The sequence below is a fragment of the Oncorhynchus tshawytscha genome, linkage group LG06 (genome assembly GCF_018296145.1).
Source record: "Oncorhynchus tshawytscha isolate Ot180627B linkage group LG06, Otsh_v2.0, whole genome shotgun sequence".
NCBI lineage: Eukaryota > Metazoa > Chordata > Actinopteri > Salmoniformes > Salmonidae > Oncorhynchus > Oncorhynchus tshawytscha.
In genome coordinates this window covers 17,528,930-17,547,749 of record NC_056434.1, presented here as the reverse complement: position 1 = coordinate 17,547,749, position 18,820 = coordinate 17,528,930, and the positions used below count along the sequence as shown (strand labels likewise).

The 18,820-nt window shown below is 40.5% G+C and overlaps 1 protein-coding gene across 4 annotated transcripts; it reads right to left on the bottom strand.

The window, feature by feature from the left end:
- Window positions 1-5,027: 5,027 nt before the first annotated feature.
- ccdc124 (coiled-coil domain containing 124) lies at window positions 5,028-17,086 on the bottom strand. 4 transcript variants are annotated; one of them, XM_024423154.2, is made up of 5 exons: window positions 16,982-17,086; window positions 6,683-6,843; window positions 6,286-6,490; window positions 6,076-6,181; window positions 5,028-5,804 (listed from the first exon to the last, which is right to left on the bottom strand). In XM_024423154.2, the coding sequence occupies exons 2-5, from the start codon at window positions 6,839-6,841 to the stop codon at window positions 5,603-5,605; spliced, it is 672 nt and encodes a 223-aa protein (XP_024278922.1). In that variant the 5' UTR covers window positions 6,842-6,843; window positions 16,982-17,086; the 3' UTR covers window positions 5,028-5,602. The 4 variants fall into 4 exon arrangements, with proteins under 4 accessions (XP_024278922.1, XP_024278926.1, XP_024278923.1 ...); XM_024423158.2 differs by lacking the exon at window positions 16,982-17,086 and adding an exon at window positions 11,387-11,411; XM_024423155.2 differs by lacking the exon at window positions 16,982-17,086 and adding an exon at window positions 10,380-10,496.
- Between the last annotated feature and the right edge of the window lie 1,734 nt (window positions 17,087-18,820).

Genomic DNA, 18,820 nt, shown 5'->3' with positions numbered 1-18,820 from the left:
AGGCTTGGCATGCAAATAGAATGGGGGACAAAGCAACAGGATTCAAAAAAGGTTGTGACATCGGATGTAAGCAATAAGGACCACATCACAGATCACACATACATGGACTCAAAGCAGGCCCATAAATAGCTAAAATAACTGTTGGTTCTTCAAAGCAGAATTGTCAATTAGCGGTCAGAGAAACTTGTTATTGATGCTTTGTAGTTCAAAGGCCAACACAGAGCCTCTTATCTCCTCCCTCAAGGACAGACCATACAAAGCCTTTTTCTTTTCATCTTTCCTTGATTCCTCACATTCTTTCCCCTTCTCAAAGCGCATTGGGAAAGAAGGACTCAGGGTTAGGATCTTGTTCTTGACAAATTGAAATGGGGTCAAAGTGTCTTATCTGCACACGAATGTGACCACCAGAACATTATAATAAATCTAAAATCTGTGACCCGTTATATATCCTCCAGAAACACAGTTTAACATTAATTATTGAATCATAAACAGTGAAGAGTGTATGTCTATAATAATAATCCAAGCTATCTGCTCCAATCCAACGTAATAATTTACGGTTAGGTTGGGCCACATCGAGCTCCCGAGTGGCGCAGCAGACTAAGGCACTGCATTCGATTCTGGGCTATATACAGACCCTGGTTAGATTCTGGGCTATATCACAACCGGCCGTGATCAGGAGTCCCATAGGGTGGCGCACAATTGGCCCAGCGTCGTCCAGGTTAGGGGAGGGTTTGGTCGGGGTAGGCTGTCATTGTTAATAAGAATTTGTTATTAGCTGACTTGCCTAGTTAAGTAAAGGTTAAATAAATATATATTTTTTTGGGGGGGGGAAGGTTCTCTTATCCAGCTCCCTCTACCTGACATTGTTTAATGTAAGAATAGCCTACACACAGCTATTACTTCCTTATGTGTCATTCACATATACAGCTGTGATAAATGAAGGCTCTTGCATCAGACTAATGTCTAAAAGTGAAATTGGCTTTTGCCACAGCAAGTCATCATTAAACATCTGATCTATACTGAACAAAAATAGAAACGCAACATGTAAAGTGTAGGTCCCATGTTTCATGAGCTGAAATAAAAGATCCCAGAAATGTTCCATACACACAAAAAGCTTCTCTCAAATTTTGTCCACACATTTGTTTACATCCATCTTAGTGAGCATTTGCCAAGAGAATCCATCCACATGACAGGTGTGACATATCAAGAAGTTGATTAAACAGCACGATCATTACACAGGTGCACCTTGTGCTGGGGACAATAAAAGGTCACACTAAAATGTGCATTTTTGACACACAACACAATGCCACAGATGTGTCAAGTTTTGAGGGAGCGTGCAATTGGCATGCTGATTGCAGGAATGTCCACAAAAGCTGTTGCCAGAGAATTGAATGTTAATTTCTCAACCATAAGCTGCCTCCAACGTCATTTTAGAGAATTTGGCAGTGCGTCCGAAAGGCCTCACAAACGCAGAAGAAGTGTAAACCACACCAGCCTCGGACCTCCATATGACTGGTCCATGTGTGGGCCAGGGAGGGCATAGGCCCACCCACTTGGGAGCTAGGCCCACCCATGGCTGCGCCCCTGCCCAGTCATGTGAAATCCATAGATTAGGGCCTAATACATTTTTTTTTTAATTGACTGATTTCCTTATATAAACTGTAACTCAGTAAAATCGTTGAAATTGCATTTATATTTTTGTTCAGTATAATAAAGCATTTGATAACATGCACACTGCTTAATGCAGTCATTGACTAATGTATACATTATTAAACATATAGGCTTAATATAAGTGTTATATTATGCTTAATGTAGCTATGGAGTTGAGGGCTTTAACACAACGGATACCAGTGATAGTCTCTCGCCAATCAAAAGAGGTTCAAAATAATGCTTGGAGTTATGACATTTGAATGAACAATCATATTCACTATTATAATTAAACAATCATAATAAATTATACTTTCAAGAAGCCAGTGTGATGGAGCTACAAACATTTCCTTTAAGTAATACGTTGTGGTCACACACTTTCAAACGGGTGGCAGGCAACGTTACAAAGACTGTGGTGTGTTTGGTCAGCAGGCTACCATTTCAATGTGGCTGTGCTGTAAACAAACAAAAAACGTTATAGAGAAAGGCAGCACAGGACACTGTCATAAGCCAAATAAATAATTGCCAAGCTTCATCAAAGCTCAATGTCTATTGTGTTCCAAGTGAATTGTAATGTTGTGACACAAATTAATATCAAAAGGCAGTTGATTTCACAGCAAATGTATTGGTCAGCCTCAGTTACTACGTTCATTGAAACTAAGAAGGAACACTACCTATGCATAATTATTTGGATCGGAGGGTTATGACTATTATATTCTACAGTAACAGTATTTTCTTACACCTGTATGGTATTGGCATGTATAACAGTATTGTAGCAGAGTAAAAGGCATGGCTACAACAATACTGTATTGATCTGTAAATGCTGTGGTGGCTAATTTTCTGTATTACCAAATGAGGAGAGAGACAAACTTCACACACCAGTCAGAGTTATACTTAAACTACATCTTTAATAATAAGAGCTTTGTATTAGCACTTGAATTTCAACGATTCGCTATTTCTAATGAACCGTTGAGTGTCAACACAATGGCTACTGAGATCTTTTTTTTTTTTAAAGATCCACCCCCCTTTGACATGACAAACCACAGATATTTAGGAACTGTTCACAAAGAAGGACTTTTACTTGAGGAGTATCCCATAGCCAGATAGCATTCGCTATAAATTATCGTTCAGTTTGGTCCCGAAGACGAGGTTCTAATCTCGTTCCTGGTACTTCATAGTACAAAAACAGCAACTCATCCAATGGCATATATTAATTGTCAACTCTAGATACTCCCATCTCAAGTAAACCCCCTCTTCATCCACCACAGCGACCCCACTCCTGGACAAGCTCACTGAGGGTTCATATAAGGAGTGACTTGGCTCTAATCTATGGATTTCACAGACATTGTGGAGACAAGTAATTGGAAATTAATATTCAACTCTGTTGCAACAGCTCTGGTGGACATTCCTGCAGTTAGCATGCCAATTGCACACTCCCTCAAAACTTGATACATCTGTGGAATTGTGTTGTGCCATACCTGCACTGTTAATGATCATGCTGCTTAATCAGCTTCTTGATATGCCACACCTGTCAGCAGCACAGCCAATGGGTGTGATGTGAGGGTAGGACTCCTCCACTTTAGACCAAGCAGCCTTCATGTTCACAGCATTGTCTGTCACCAGTGCAAATACCTTCTGTGGTTCAAGGTCATTGATGACTGCCTTCAGCTCATCTGCAATGTAGAGACCGGTGCGTCTGTTGTCCCTTGTGTCTGTGCTCTTGTGGAATACTGGTTGAAGGGTAGAGATGTAGTTAATTATCCCTTGCCCACGAACATTCGACCACCCATCAGAGATGATTGCAATAGTCTGCTATCTCTGATTTGCTTGACCTTCACTTGAAATCTGTATCCATCAAATGAGATAAAAGCATGTCTGGTTGGAGGGGTGTATGGTGGGTGAAGAACATTCATAAATCTCTTCAAATACACATTGCCTGTGAGCATCAGTGAACCAGTTGCAATACACAGCTCGAGCAAGACAATCATCAGCATATCTGACTACATTCCTCTATTGAGTCAAAAACACTTCTGATTCCAGGAGGACCATGAACTGTTGCTATCGATAAGGTGTCCAATGAATCATTTTCACCTCGAATAGAAGTTGAGGGAACTTTATGCACTTGACCAGATTCTGCATCTTTGTTGCATTCTTCACATATGATTTGGCACAGTATTTGCAAGATGTACACAGCTTTTCCTTTTACATTAGCTGCAGTGAAATGTCTTCACACATCAGATAGTGCCCGTGGCATTTTCCTGTAAAGATTAGGGAAAAAAATGGAAAACCCTAATACAATTCCATGTACAGATAAAAAGTTAAGCAGTTAGATTAAACAACTCCTTTGTAAATTAAATGTTTTAAAATGAAATGTATGGAAACAGGTGAATTAACACTCAGTTAACACGCACAAGCAAGCTTAAACCCACATGGTAGCAAAAACTATCAGAAATTGTTAAGTTAGAAATTATTTAAACACACTTCGCTGTGGGCTACTATTTACTAGCTAACAAAAAAAATTGTCAAAATATATTCACCCCACCCAGTATTGTAATCAAAACTTAACAGAAAGCATGTAGTCCTTGGCTCAGACAGTGTAGTAATGTGGGCTTAATAGCATCTCAGTGTGCAAGAGCGAGAGAATCAGCTGTACATGTGATGGAAGAATTCACTGTGCATGCAGAGGGTTGCAATTCCATTGAATTGGGGATAGTTCAACCAAAATATGCCACAAGACCTAGAATTGCCTTGTGTATCCCACAAAAAAAAGGTTCACTGTAATAAGCTAACTTTTTTGATGAATTTAAGCTAAATTCCCAGGCTTACTGTAACTTCCCATGGAAATTTACCAGAAAGTTTCCGACTCTTTGCAACCCTAGGTACACCTAATAAGGCCCTGTTAGGATGGGGAACAGGTGCAACAAGACACTTTATCATAGGTAAAGGGGTAGTCATTTCCAATGGTGCTGAAAATATCAGTTTATGACAAGGCAGTGCTCTTAAGTCCACAGCTGGCTCTGGTCATGATATTTTCTTTTGTGGGTCATTATCATCATTAAGGGTTAAAGGCCCAGTGCAGACAACTCATTTTGTATGTTTCATATCATATTGTACAACAGCTGATGAAACTAACACTGTAAAAGTATAAAACAATAAGTTCATAAGTAATTTCCTGATAATTGCTGGTTGAAAATACAATATACACAAGACCATCTAAAAGCAGCAGGTTTGCATGGGAGGGATTTTCAGCTTGCCTGGGTCATCACCAGGCCGTAAATTAGACCAATAACAAAGAGTTCCAAACAGCTAGTTTTGAGTTTCCCCTCCCCACTCAGACCACTCCCAGACAGTCCTAGGAAAAGTCTGAGAAAATTTTGCTAAACATAATTTACAATTTTAATGGAAAACTAGTACAGTAAGGTACTTAATTGTAACTCAGAAATGTCATATTTGTATAAAACTCAATTGGGCCTTTAAAAGGAGGTGGTTACTATAGCAAGAGTGCAGACCACATTTTAGTCATTTAGCAGACGCTCTTATACAGAGCGACATGACCGGTAATCTCATTCTCAGAAACAATTAGATGCTAGTATTGTGAACTGTAATAAATTACTTTTAATCTCAAACTTCTGTCACACCCCCCCCATTTTCAATTTAAGTGCCAAAAACTGATCATGGGAATAAAATCCATAAACCACTGAGATGCTTCACAAGTGGGAATTCACAGTAACAGAAAAATCATCAGGAACTTGGGGGGAATTTGCTTCTCCTCTAAATGAAACAAGCTGAAGTCCCAAGGTGATTCCTTGCATCAGAGGTCCTTCCTAGGGAATGAGTGCAGCTTTTCCAGCAACGTATTCATAATGGGGGAATAATTCTAGGTTGGAGGCATCTTCCATTGTAAGGTCCAATATGCATAGGTAACAGTTTTGTGTTAGCTGCTGCTGGAGTTGGTTCACTTGGCATTGTAGTTGGCAAAGCGCTGGTTCAGGGGGTTCTCTGGCGACTTCATCCACTCCTTTTTCAGTTGCTGCTTGAGCTGCGACAGCCGCATGTTGGGGTTCTCTTTTTTAAGGAGGGGCATGTTCAGTTCCTCGTACGCGGCGAACGCTGCCTTCACCCTGCGCTCGGGGTGGCGGTCGAGCTCTTCAGCCGTGCTGGGAAAGAAACAAAAACGAGGAGAGGGCTGAAACTTGGTTCTCTATGGAACCCCATACTTGTCATGATACCTGCCATGTCTGCGTTATATAGCCTGGAGTATGAAAAGTAACTTGTTATATGTCTACGTTGTAGGTCACACCAAACCCACTTTATGTTGATAACGTATGGTAAACTGATGGAAAGGCTCCCCTAGTTCTATACAGTAATTTCAATATTGCTTTTGTAGGGAGTAACATTGAGAGGTTATGCCTCTTCAGTATTCTGTACCTGAGCACAGCAATGGCATCCTCTATGGATCTAGCGTCCACTGCACCTTCCTCAGGGATGAGGCGATTCACATTCTCCTCCAGGGGTGACTCCAGTTGACTCTTCTCTGTGGACACGAATATAGGAGAGGAGGAACATAAAAATACAACAGAACCCTGAGAGGAAAGGGAGCCTGGTTAATGCTTAAAGGAATAATGGTGAGGTCGTTGCCTTTCTCTTTCGGTTGTTCCTGCGGTTGTAACGCCTGCTCAATACGCAGCGTCTCCTCAATCTGGGCCCGGGTCACTTTGCATGCCACCACAGCAGCAGCCGCCTCCTTGGCCTTGCCCTTAATCTTTGCAGCCTCCTCATCCAAGAGCCGCTGGTTCTCTTTCTTTCTCTCCAGGGCCTCAAGGCGCTTCTTCTCCTTGTCGTCCTGCAGGTTCAGAGAGGAGACATTTAAAGCCGAAATGATCAGACCCACGTCAACATATCAGGGAATTACTTAGCATATTCGTCTGGTCTGTACATACATCGGCAGATATTGGATTGTGATATAGCCCAATTGAATAGTGCTGCCGACTATTTGACCCAGTGTGGGAATAAGAAACGGAGCATGAAAAATCACCTTCCTCTGTTCTTTCTTCAGGACATGTTTATCGTTCTCCTGCCATAAAGCATCCTCCAGCTCCTTCTTCTTGCGGGAGTCTTCCACAGCTTTGGCCTCTGCCTTGCGGGCCTTGGCAGTCATCGCCTTGGAGTTCTCGCCCTGGAACTTCTTCGGCATTCCTAACAAAGTATGATTTAGACATTCTATCATAAACCAAACCAGGTTTAGCTTACTTACTGAGTCACCATCTAATTGAGCCATGGGCCAATGATAGAGTAAACCAACCAAAAGCATCTTAAGGCTAAGTTAATCATTAGAACCATATAACCGTACGATTCTAACGATGAACTTAGTCTGCAAAGGCCTTAAAGGCTATGTCAGTCTTTTACAATTATCAGGTCACACTGTGTAATGTTACCTAATCAAATCTTGATATCAACCTGGCCAGATTGTACAATTTGCTTCAGTTCTGTCTTCACATTCTGTGATTGGCTTGCAAATAGTGATGATCAGTTCGAACATGTTTTTTTTTTTAACTACTCTTTATACTGACTAGGATCATTAGCTTTTCTGAAAAGACTCGTTCATTTTAATCATTCGTTTGACCTGCTAGTGCTAGCTGCAATGAGTCCTACAGCAGGGCTAATACACGCTCCTCCAGCTCAGCATCTCCAGAGATGTGCTCAAACTACCAACTCTCTGTCATATGAGTGCAGGGAAATAGATCATGAGTATAAAGAATAATACATGTTGAGAACTCATAATTGATCGCATGGTGCAAGAATTAACGCAATTAATGGATTACTGAATGATATGGACACAGCTCTGTAGAACCAAAACGTACACAGCCTCTGCTCAACAAACTCGAACTTGAGAACAAAACGTTTTTTGGGGGGGTGCAGTTCGCAAACGACATTGTGCTCATCACCCTCACGGCAGTCGAGCAATGCATTTCGCAGAGAGTCAATCACAATCTAGTCCGGTTGCGGCCACAACTAGACAGTTTCAAATGTATCAAGAAATAATCTTATTTGTATGCCTAGCAATCAACAAATGTACATTGTTTTAAAGCACACGTTTGCAAGTCTGTCACAAATGACAGCTCCAATATGACCCTTATGGTGAAAGAGAGGCTTGTAGAATCATGACTCGAATTTCCAGTTCATCGTTCACCGGTAGGGGGTCCTGCGTGTTCTGGGCAGTACTTAAATGAACAAAATTAGTAGAAAGATCAGTTATTTTGACTGAACAAGTTTAAAAGATCTGAGTCAGTACTACTTGCGATGCTACGTAAATCGACGTAGGCTACGTCAACTGCAGCAGTGCATTTGATCTGCGCATGTGACAGCAGCGCAAGCCTCACTGCTCATGGGGTGTCTCTTTGTCAACGAAGACTAGTATGTGATCCCAAATATTAAGTCTCAAGGTTCTGCTTGCCTGAGTTAGAATACCTCAAGATAAACTGTAGACCCTAATATTTACCAAGAGTTTATCTATATTTACGTAGCTGTCTATTTACCACCTCAAACTGATGTTGGTACTAAGACCACACTCAACAAGCTGTTTAGGGCCATAAGCCAACAAGAAAATGCTCATCCGGAGGTGGTGCCCCTAGCTGCCGGTGATTTTAATGTGGGGGAGGGGGGTGGGATGCCTAATTTCTACCAGCATATCACCTGTGCAACTAGAGTAAAATAAACTCTACATCTCCTTTACTCCACAGAGATGCATAGAAAGCTCCCTCTCACCCTCCATTTGGCAAGTCATCAGATTCTTTCTAACAAGCAAAAACTCAAAACAGGAAGTATCAGTGACGGACTCAATACGGAAGTGGTCCGATGAAGCGGATGCTAAACTACAGGACTGTTTTGCAAGCACAGACTGGAATATGTTCCGGGATTCATCAGATGGCATTGAGGAGTTTAGCACATCAGTCAACGGCTTCATTAATATGAGCATTGACAAAGTCATCTCCACAGTGACAGTAGGTACATATCCCAACCAGAATCCATGGATTACAGGCAACATCCGCACTGAGCTAAAAGTCTAGAGCTACCACTTTCATGGAGCGGGACACTAATCCAGACGCTTATAAAGAAATCCTGCTACGCCCTCAGGCAAACCATTAGACAGGCAAAGCGACAATACAGGATGCTCATCAGATGTGGCAGGGTTGGTAAACTATCACAGATTGCAAAGGGAAACCCAACCGAGAGCTTCCCAGTGGACAAGCAAAATGCCTTCTATGCTCGCGTTGAGGCAAGCAACACTGAACCATTCGTGAGAGCACCAGCCGTTCGACGACTGTGATCACGCTCTCCGTAGCCGATGTGAGTAACACCTTTAAACAGGTTCCCATTCACAAGGACCAGACAGATTACCAGGACGAGTACTCAGTATCTTCAGACATTTTCAGCCTCTCCCTGACAGTCTGTAATACCTACATGTTTCAAGCAGACCACCATATTCCCTGTGCCCAAGAACAACAAAGTAACTTTTCTAAACAACTACCACACCGTAACACTCCCACCTGTAGCCATGAAATGCTTTAAAGACTTTGTCATGGCTCACATCAACACCATCATCCCAGACACCCTGGACAAAAGAAACACCTAGGTGAGAATGCTGTTCATAGACTACATCTCAACATTCAACACCATAATGCACTCCAATCTAAGCTCCCTGGGAATGAATGAACATCTCCCTCAACTGATTCCTGGACTTCCTGATGGGCCAGGTAGTGAGGGTTGGCTTTTATTGTGGACTACAAGAAATGGAGAGACGAATATGCCCTCATTCACATCGACGGGGCTGTAATGGAGCGGATCGAGAGCTTCAAGTTCCTCAGTGTCCACATCACTAAGGACTTATCATGGTCCAAACACACCAAAAAAGTAATGAAGAGGTCATGGCAATGCCTCTTCCCCCTCAGGAGGCTGATAAGGGACCATGCCAAATCTTACATCCTCAAAGTTATACAGCTGCACCATTGAAAGCATCTTGACTGGCTGAGTCACCGCTTGGTATGGCAACTGCTCGGCATCCGACTGGAAGGCGCTACAGAGGGTAGTGCATACAGCCCAATACATCACTGGGGTCGAACTCCCTGCCACCCAGGACCTTTATACCAGGCGGTGTCAGAGGAAGGCCCTAAAAATTGTGAAAGACTCCAGCCACCAAAGTCATAGACTTCTCTCTGCTACCGCACGGCAAACCGTACCGGAGCGCTAAGTCTGGGACGAAAAGGCTCCTGAACAGGTTCTACACCCAAGCTATAAGACTGCTAAATAGTTAGTCCGAGTAGCTATTGGGTTATCTGCATCGGCCCTTTTTGCACCAACTCTTTTTAACTATGCACACACACTGGACGCTACCCAAACACATACACACAATCGAAACACACTGCTGCTACTGTCTTATCTATCCTGTTGCCTAGTCACTTTATCCCTACCAATATGTACATATCTGCCTCAATTTACTTGTTCCCCTGCAAGTCGACTCAGCACTGGTACCCCATGTATATAGCCAAGCTATCATTGAGTATTTATTCCTTGTGTTACAATTTTTTTGGAGGGAGTATAGTGCATTGTTGGGAAGGGCCTGTAAGTAAGCTTTTCACTGTTAGTCTACACCTGTTGTTTATGAAGCGTGTGACAATTACAATTAAAAAGTGAGCTCGGAAAAACTAATTATGCATCTTAGAAATAGTTCTCACATACAAACTTCATATGTCTGAACTCAGAATCAAATATGCTTCCCCGAAATAACATGGTCGCATTGCTCCCCCAGTATCTGCATGAACCATCAGGCCAAGTGTTTTTGGTTGACCCTGCTGGACAGAAAGAGGAGGAATCAGAACACGCTGCATTCAAATTCAGGTCTTAGTTATTCCATTGTACTGGATCTAATATATATTAGCATTTTACATACATTCATAAGTGTAATAGTTTTTCACAGTATGTCATAAAAAAGTATGTTGGCTGCTGTCTCGGTCACTTTCAAACATGTGCAGAGCAGACTGAAAGGGTAAGGGTAGCTCTTGACTTGAACCACAGAGGTTCCATGTAAAGCGAGAGTAATCCAAAAGGCACAGACACACCCCTTGACTTTCAATTGGCACCCTTGACCTGTGTATTCTCTCCTGATTGGCTCTGTGGTGCTTAGTCAATGGGAACTCCGTTGGCGGCCCCATCATAAAGTTTTTACACAGTCTGGCAGTCTGACCAAAGTGCCAGAGGTATGAGGAGAGACATCCTCCTTTGTATTTATGGGAACAAATGTCCTAACACTTTGGATCCATTTCTTGGACAGTTGTGTGTATATGTATATGTATATGTATATATATATATATATATATATATATATTATTTTTTCACCTTTATTTAACCAGGTAGGCTAGTTGAGAACAAGTTCTCATTTATAATTGCGACCTGGCCAAGATAAAGCATAGCAGTGTGAACAGACAACATAGTTACACATGGAGTAAACAATAATCAAGTCAATAACACAGTAGAAAAAGAAAAGGGAAAAAAAGTCTATATTCATTGTGTGCAAAGGGCATGAGGAGGTAGGCGAATAATTACAATTTAGGAGATTAACACTGGAGTGATAAATGATCAGATGGTCATGTGCAGGTAGAGATACTGGTGTGCAAAAGAGCAGAAAAGTAAATAAATAAAAACAGTATGGGGATGAGGTAGGTAAATTGGGTGGGCTATTTACCGATGGACTATGTACAGCTGCAGCGATCGGTTAGCTGCTCAGATAGCAGATGTTTAAAGTTGGTGAGGGTGGTAAAGGTCTCCAACGATTTTTGCAATTTGTTCCAGTCACAGGCAGCAGACAACTGGAAGGAAAGGCGGACAAATTAGGTGTTGGCTTTAGGGCGCGTGCTATGGGTGGGTGTTGCCATCGTGACCAGTGAACTGAGATAAGGCGGAGCTTTACCTAGCATGGACTTGTAGATAACCTGGAGCCAGTGGATCTGGCGACGAATATGTAGCGAGGGCCAGCCGACTAGAGCATACAGGTCGCAGTGGTGGGTGGTATAAGGTGCTTTAGTAACAAAACGGATAGCACTGTGATAAACTGCATCCAGTTTGCTGAGTAGACTATTGGAAGCTATTTTGTAGATGACATCGCCGAAGTCGAGGATCGGTAGGATAGTCAGTTTTACTAGGGTAAGTTTGGCGGCGTGAGTGAATGAGGCTTTGTTGCGAAATAGAAAGCCGATTCTAGATTTGATTTTGGATTGGAGATGTTTGATATGAGTCTGGAAGGAGAGTTTACAGTCTAGCCAGACACCTAGGTACTTATAGATGTCCACATATTCTAGGTCAGAACAATACATCAATACAACAACAAAAAATAAGTAACCTCAACCTTATGGGTCTGTGGGCCAATAAAGCGCCAACTCAATTCTACCACTGACTAGTCTCTCATGCCCCTATGAACAGGGACACAGGGCAATAGTTTTTAATCTAAACCAGCCCTTTTTTACTTGAGTACACTAACCCCTAACTGGGTCTCATTTCTTGACACATAGTAGCAGTTTACCAGATAAGTCAAGAAGATCAAAAAGTAGATTGTTGTAAGGGTGTATTACATCCTGTGCTGGCCCCATTGTCATATCCATTCTGGATTCTGAGTGGTAAAATCACAGCTGAAAAATGCCTCTATGTATGTGTACACTGTATGTGGGAATGTCTTATGTCCATCCTACATGTAGTGTTGGTACATGGAATATTACTCAACTGCATATATCATACATTGCTATTGCAAATAGATGTATTATGTTCAACAACTGACATTTTCAGATATTATTTTGACAAACAGTTTAACACCCTTTTGTGCTTACAATTAATTATCTTGTCAGATTTGATGGGCACTGGCATCTGTGATCTTTGTGATATGACTTTCTTTAAGCACGTACTGATGAAACTATCACTTCATATTTTTTTCTTAAAGTCTACAAACACTCTACATTTATTCACTCTGATAGGGTTGGATCCTATATGCTACTTTTATTATTGTCCTGTAAATGGTTCAGTGCCTATAATTTAGGCTGAGTGTAGAATGGGGCATAATGGAAATTACCTCTACTAGATTATAGTGATCAGGAAAACAGCGTACAATTGTGGCATGTGTATTCATTTGCCTATAAATAATCAGAATTCCATTATATTTACATTTTTTTTAAAAAGAGAATACTTCAAAATGAGAAGATTCTGTCATGGAAAAGACAAGTGGGTGGACAGAGTGGAAAGGAGGGGAAATAACTCGCAACATGCAGCAGGACACCTTCAGCTGCGGGGTCTTTGTAATGCAGGTTTGATAGTTATATTTTCAATAATGAATGGTTAGCTATTATGTGACAATTAGGTCAAAAACTCTATTTTATTTTTTGGTGTAGATGACCAAGGAAGTTGCACAGAACTTCCCCAACATCCCTTCCCAAATTGATATAGAACCTTCACAAAAACACATGGAGCAACTGCGAAAAGAAATGGCTGAGGATATACTAAAAATGTCTGGTTTGCAATGACATTTAATTCAATGTAAATTCTATATTTTTATGTAGTTGTGTGGGACAGCCATATGTTCAGTTCATGCCCATGATTTCAGAGTTCAACAAAGCCAACAACTGCTTCATGTAAGACAATTTAAGATATAACCCAACCCAATGGATGGCTAATTTGTCATTCTGCATTGATATTTGATATTATTTATAACGTGTTACACTTTGTTTTGTTTTGGATTGAATGTTTTGCATGCCAACGGTGGTTCCATGTGCTGTGCCTAGGAATGAAGACAAGAGTTCAACAGAATAAAGAACACAAACTGGAAGTACAGTCTGTTGTTGAAAATGTATACTATGCCCCATCCACACTGAAGAGGCTCTGAAATGTACATCAACCAGGGCTAAAGAGAAAGTTAACAAACATTTTGTACTTATTTGAAGTGTCTGTTGACATGTTGGAAAAGATTAAAGGTCTACACTTTGTTTAATTTGTCAATATTACATTTTTATTCATTGATTTACTGGCCACCATTACTGTGGTTACATGTTCAGTATATGTATTGACCAGCAAACCCACTGCAGCCTACCTCACTATCTCACTCTCCATCCCTGCTTTGGACAATTAATAACATGACACTCGTACTCTGCCCTTTTCCTTTATGGTTGATATTAATGATGAAAAGAGATTGTGTTATACTGTGGATTTTTTTTTTTTTAACAGGGAAAATAACTACTTAGAACTACCAATTATTATTAGATAAATATTAAAGAAAAGGGACTGAACCCCCCAATTGTCAAACTAATATTAATGTATATTAATGTACAACAATATAGAAGATACATGACTAGAGGTTATGCAATATGGGTGTATATCCACTGCATGCTTCTTAGGTGTGTAATTGACATGACCAAGGAGCTATTGCAATTTAAAATTCTGAAAAATGTATTTTACACCGCGTGATTTTACACTGCACAAACAAGTGTGTGCAATATAAACTGCTCAAAAAAATAAAGGGAACACTTAAACACAATGTAACTCCAAGTCAATCGCACTTCTGTGAAATCGAACTGTCCACTTAGGAAGCAACACTGATTGACAATAAATTTCACATGCTGTTGTGCAAATGGAATAGACAACAGGTGGAAATTATAGGCAATTAGCAAGACACCCCCAATAAAGGAGTGGTTCTGCAGGTGGTGACCACAGACCACTTCTCAGTTCCTATGCTTCCTGGTTGATGTTTTGGTCACTTTTGAATGCTGGCGGTGCTTTCACTCTAGTGATAGCATGAGACGGAGTCTACAACCCACACAAGTGGCTCAGGTAGTGCAGCTCATCCAGGATGGTACATCAATGCGAGCTGTGGCAAGAAGGTTTGCTGTGTCTGTCAGCGTAGTGTACAGAGCATGGAAGACAATGCTAGACCTCATGTGGCTGGAGTGTGTCAGCAGTTCCTGCAAGAGGAAGGCATTGATGCTATGGACTGGCCCACCCATTCCCCAGACCTGAATCCAATTGAGCACATCTGGGACATCATGTCTCCCTCCATCCACCAACGCCACGTTGCACCACAGACTGTCCAGGAGTTGGCGGATGCTTTAGTCCAGGTCTGGGAGGAGATCCCTCAGGAGACCATCCGCCACCTCATCAGGAGCATGCCCAGGCGTTGTAGGGAGGTCATACAGGCACATGGAGGCCATACACACTACTGAGACTCATTTTGACTTGTTTTAAGGACATTTAAAAGTTGGATCAGCCTGTAGTGTGGTTTTCCCACTTTAATTTTGAGTGTGACTCCAAATCCAGACCTCCATAGATTGATACATTTGATTTCCATTGATAATTTGTGTGTGATTTTGTTGTCAGCACATTCAACTATGTAAAGAAAAAAAGTATTTAATAAGAATATTTCATTCATTCAGATCTAGGATGTGTTATTTTAGTGTTCCCTTTATTTTTTTGAGCAGTATAGAAGGGTAGTCAATGTACATTCTGCACCTTGTTTAAAGTCAGCAGGTCAAATGACCAAGGAGCTATTGAAATTTTAAATTTGGAAAAATTCATGTAAAAACGTTTGAGATGACAATGGACAAACCAACGTGTGTGCAATATAGAAGGGTAGTCAGTGGACATTCTGAACCTTGTATAAGTCAAGTAGGTCACATGACCAAGGAGCTATTGAAGTTTGAATGTAAAAAAAAGTGTGTACTTTGTTTACGCTCCCTAACCAATTCTACTCGGAATACAAAATGCTGCTCACATTTCCACGTGTATTAGCTTTGGAAAGCGAATTCATGTCCAAATCATGAAAATAATAACTGTGCAATGTTGTGCGCAATTTTCCAACATCATGACACTTATTTGGAGTCTGTGGGTCCAAAATTGTTCACCCTGCCAGCTCCTATTTGTTCTATTGAGCAATATTTGTTAGCATTTTATATCATTTTATATTTAATATAATTTTATATATATAGCACTGTGGCACCAACTCGCCTTCCGAACGTTCTATTCCCAGTTTATTGTTCAACGTCACAATGCCTGCTTCGCTATATTTGGCAATGATACCTGCTCACGTTGTTTTATAGTTAAAATGTAAACAAAAATGATATTGGAACGCTGAGGTCGTCCCATCGTTTCCTATGGGGGAAATATAGGCATGTCTGACCATTTCGCCAAATATCTCGCAATGTGTGTATTTTTATTTTTTTCAAGTCGGACGCCATTTTAATCATGTGAATTTCCTCTTTCTAATTACGTAAGCCTGTGCAGCTAGCTCGGTTGTCATCAAATGCTAGCCCCCAAAATACTTTCTTGCCATGGAAAGCTGAGCTCCCCCCATTGTTTTCCTATGGAGAGGCATGTTTCGCCAAATATCTCAGTGTATATTTAGATTTTTTTCAAGTCGGGCACCATTTTAAATTGGGAGAATCTCCTCTTTGTAATTATTTAAGTCTTGGGCAGCGAGGTCGTTTGTCAACGATCGTTAAACCAGAAATATACGTTTGTATTTTTTCATTACTATCTCATTACGCTGACTTAAGCACCGTTGACACCATCGAGGTGCGGATGTTTACTTTCTACACAAGTTGGGGGTTTTCAGTTTCGTCCGACGAACAGATTGTAGTGGTAAAATAAAAAGGAATACATTTTGTGCCATTTAGGCGAAATTTAATTCTAAACATCACCCCAGTCAAAATAGACTCTGCGAACGTTCGATTCCATTCATTTGCTATGGGCTCGCGCTAGTGTTCCAGGTTAGCCAACGTTCTTGGGTGAATTTTAACCTGTCCAGCCTAGTGTTATAAGGCAGGCAACGTTAACAATGGTTTTGGGAAACAGCTCGGACATTTAATGATGCACCTTCGAAGGATGAACTTTTCCTTCAGATGCTTTTGGGAAACCGGGCAAACGCATGTTACACACTGGCTAGCTGATATAAGTAACATTACATTAGAAGTTATACATATCAACCATGTAGCCTAACTCTAGCAATCCTGCAAGGTAACGTTAGTAGCAAGCTTACAAAACATTCAACAAACGTTAACTACCTAGCAAGATACTTTAGTCATACGAGTTATGTATTTACCCAACATATTACCAGTAACCACTCATAAAACGTCTTGCAACCTAGCTAGTTTCCAACTTCCATAGCGATGAATATATAAATGAGCAAGTTACTGCTAAACAGCCTGTTATGAGCAAGTTATCTAGCGAAGATCAAGATTTCAGTGTCTCCGTGACAATTGAATCTCTTAACCAATGTAAAAATAAAAGTGTGAAAGGAGAAGGGCTGTACCTGAGCGACAGATGTTGTTTCGAAAAAGGCATCTGAGTGTCAGACCATTGAGCTATGAAATAACACTTTCGTGACGACGCACCGTGATGACGTGCAGAACGAAATGGCTTGATTAAAGAGATACATGTAGTGATAAACAAATGAGGAATATTGTTTGTGATACTACAATTCCCTCAGCAATATTATTTTGGTCAAATATCTATGTTGATATACAATGATATAAAATGCTAACAAATATTGTATCAGTAACAAGGTAAAGGAAGTTTCATTTAAAGTGTTACATCGAATTTATCCTTTGAAACGTGTTTTGGAAAGATTCAAGCTGAATATTGACTATAAATGTGATTTCTGTGGAATGGAGAAGGAGACCATTTTGCATTTGTTTTTTGCCTGTATTTATAGTAGACATTTTTGGGTTGACATACAGAATTGTGTTACAAAAAAATAGGGACCGGTTGTACTATTTAATGGTTTTGATATAATGATTTATTTCAGATATTATGACATAAATATGTAGTATATTTAATTGAATTGATAATAATACTATGTAAATTTCATATTCACAAATGAAAATATGAAAATTCAAAACCTAACTTTTTTCATTTTATAAATGAATTTAAACAATATGGCACTACTTTAACTAAAATAGGGGAAAAAAGGCAATTAAAACTTGTATTATTAATGAATATGATTTGTTTGTTTAGGATTCCTGACAATGTAAATAGTTTGTATGTATGCTTGTATGTGACTAATCCTGTTTTGTTTGTTGACATTTGTTAATAAAACGTTTTTTTAAATGGCTCGTTTAAGTGACGTCCCAAACGAACCCAATCTGTTTGATTGACTTGTTTATTTGATTTACACTTTGTGTCTAATACATTCTAGTTATATATTTAGTATTGTTATGGTTTCCAAGCAAAGGTTTTGAATTTTAAAAAGTAAAAGGACTTGCTTTTTCCACCAGTTTCCTACCAGCTTGTTGATATTATTAGAATAAATCTAAAAAATAAACCCAATTATTTTCAACACGAACAAACAAGCCTTCTCACTACACAAAGAAATATAACATTTAAACAGTCCAAATTGGAGGAGCAGACGTATCTATTTTCATGACGTCACATGAAGCATTATGGAGCCAGCTGAAGAAGCTCTCGACAACGAAGTTGAGTTGTCTGGAAATGAAACTAGTCATGCATGCTCCAACGCAGGCACTACACACAGCAAAAGATTAAAAGAGCTGGAAAATTCTGCGTTGCAAACGAGCTTGAATTCTCTACGAATGGAGTCGGAATCAGCCACAGATACCGGGACTAAGCGAGGCCAAGAGTCCGGGGAGGAGGAATATTCGAACGGCTTGTTGACCAATGAGTCGGGGGCCTTACCACCACAAACCCCAAGGCCTGAGGCAGTAGAAGAATCCGATACAAATGTTGAAGAAGAAAGGACCCTTACAGACCACTTAAATAAACGTCTCCTCTCATCATTTCTTGATAAATTGAATCAAAGAGACCTGGCTCTTCCCGGTATTCAACGCCTGGACTGCGCTGTCGCAGACGAAGATTCTAACCGGGCCGCCGAAGAATGGTGATGGAGTTGGGAGATATCTGGCACGAGAAAGGAACACGGACCTCCAGTAGCTGATGCTATCAATGTGTACAGGCAGCAACATTAATTTCACAAAACTTGGGGTTTATTTAATTCATAATTACAAGCCTCGTGTCGTTTAAGATTGAGCGTCTTGGTCTCGGTTTGTCCCAAATGTATTTGTCGTCAATTTAGCTAAAAGCGGGCCAAAGAGGGTGGTGACTGCAAGAAAACAAAGACGTGTAACCTATGTTG

Coding starts and splice junctions, on each gene's coding strand:
- ccdc124 (XM_024423154.2), bottom strand. CDS start 6,841: ATGCCGAAGAAGTTCCAGGGCGAGAACTCCAAGGCGATGACTGCCAAG. Junction 6,491..6,682: donor TGAAGAAAGAACAGAGGAAG/GTGATTTTTCAT, acceptor CTGAACCTGCAG/GACGACAAGGAGAAGAAGCG. Junction 5,805..6,075: donor GATGCCATTGCTGTGCTCAG/GTACAGAATACT, acceptor TTTCTTTCCCAG/CACGGCTGAAGAGCTCGACC.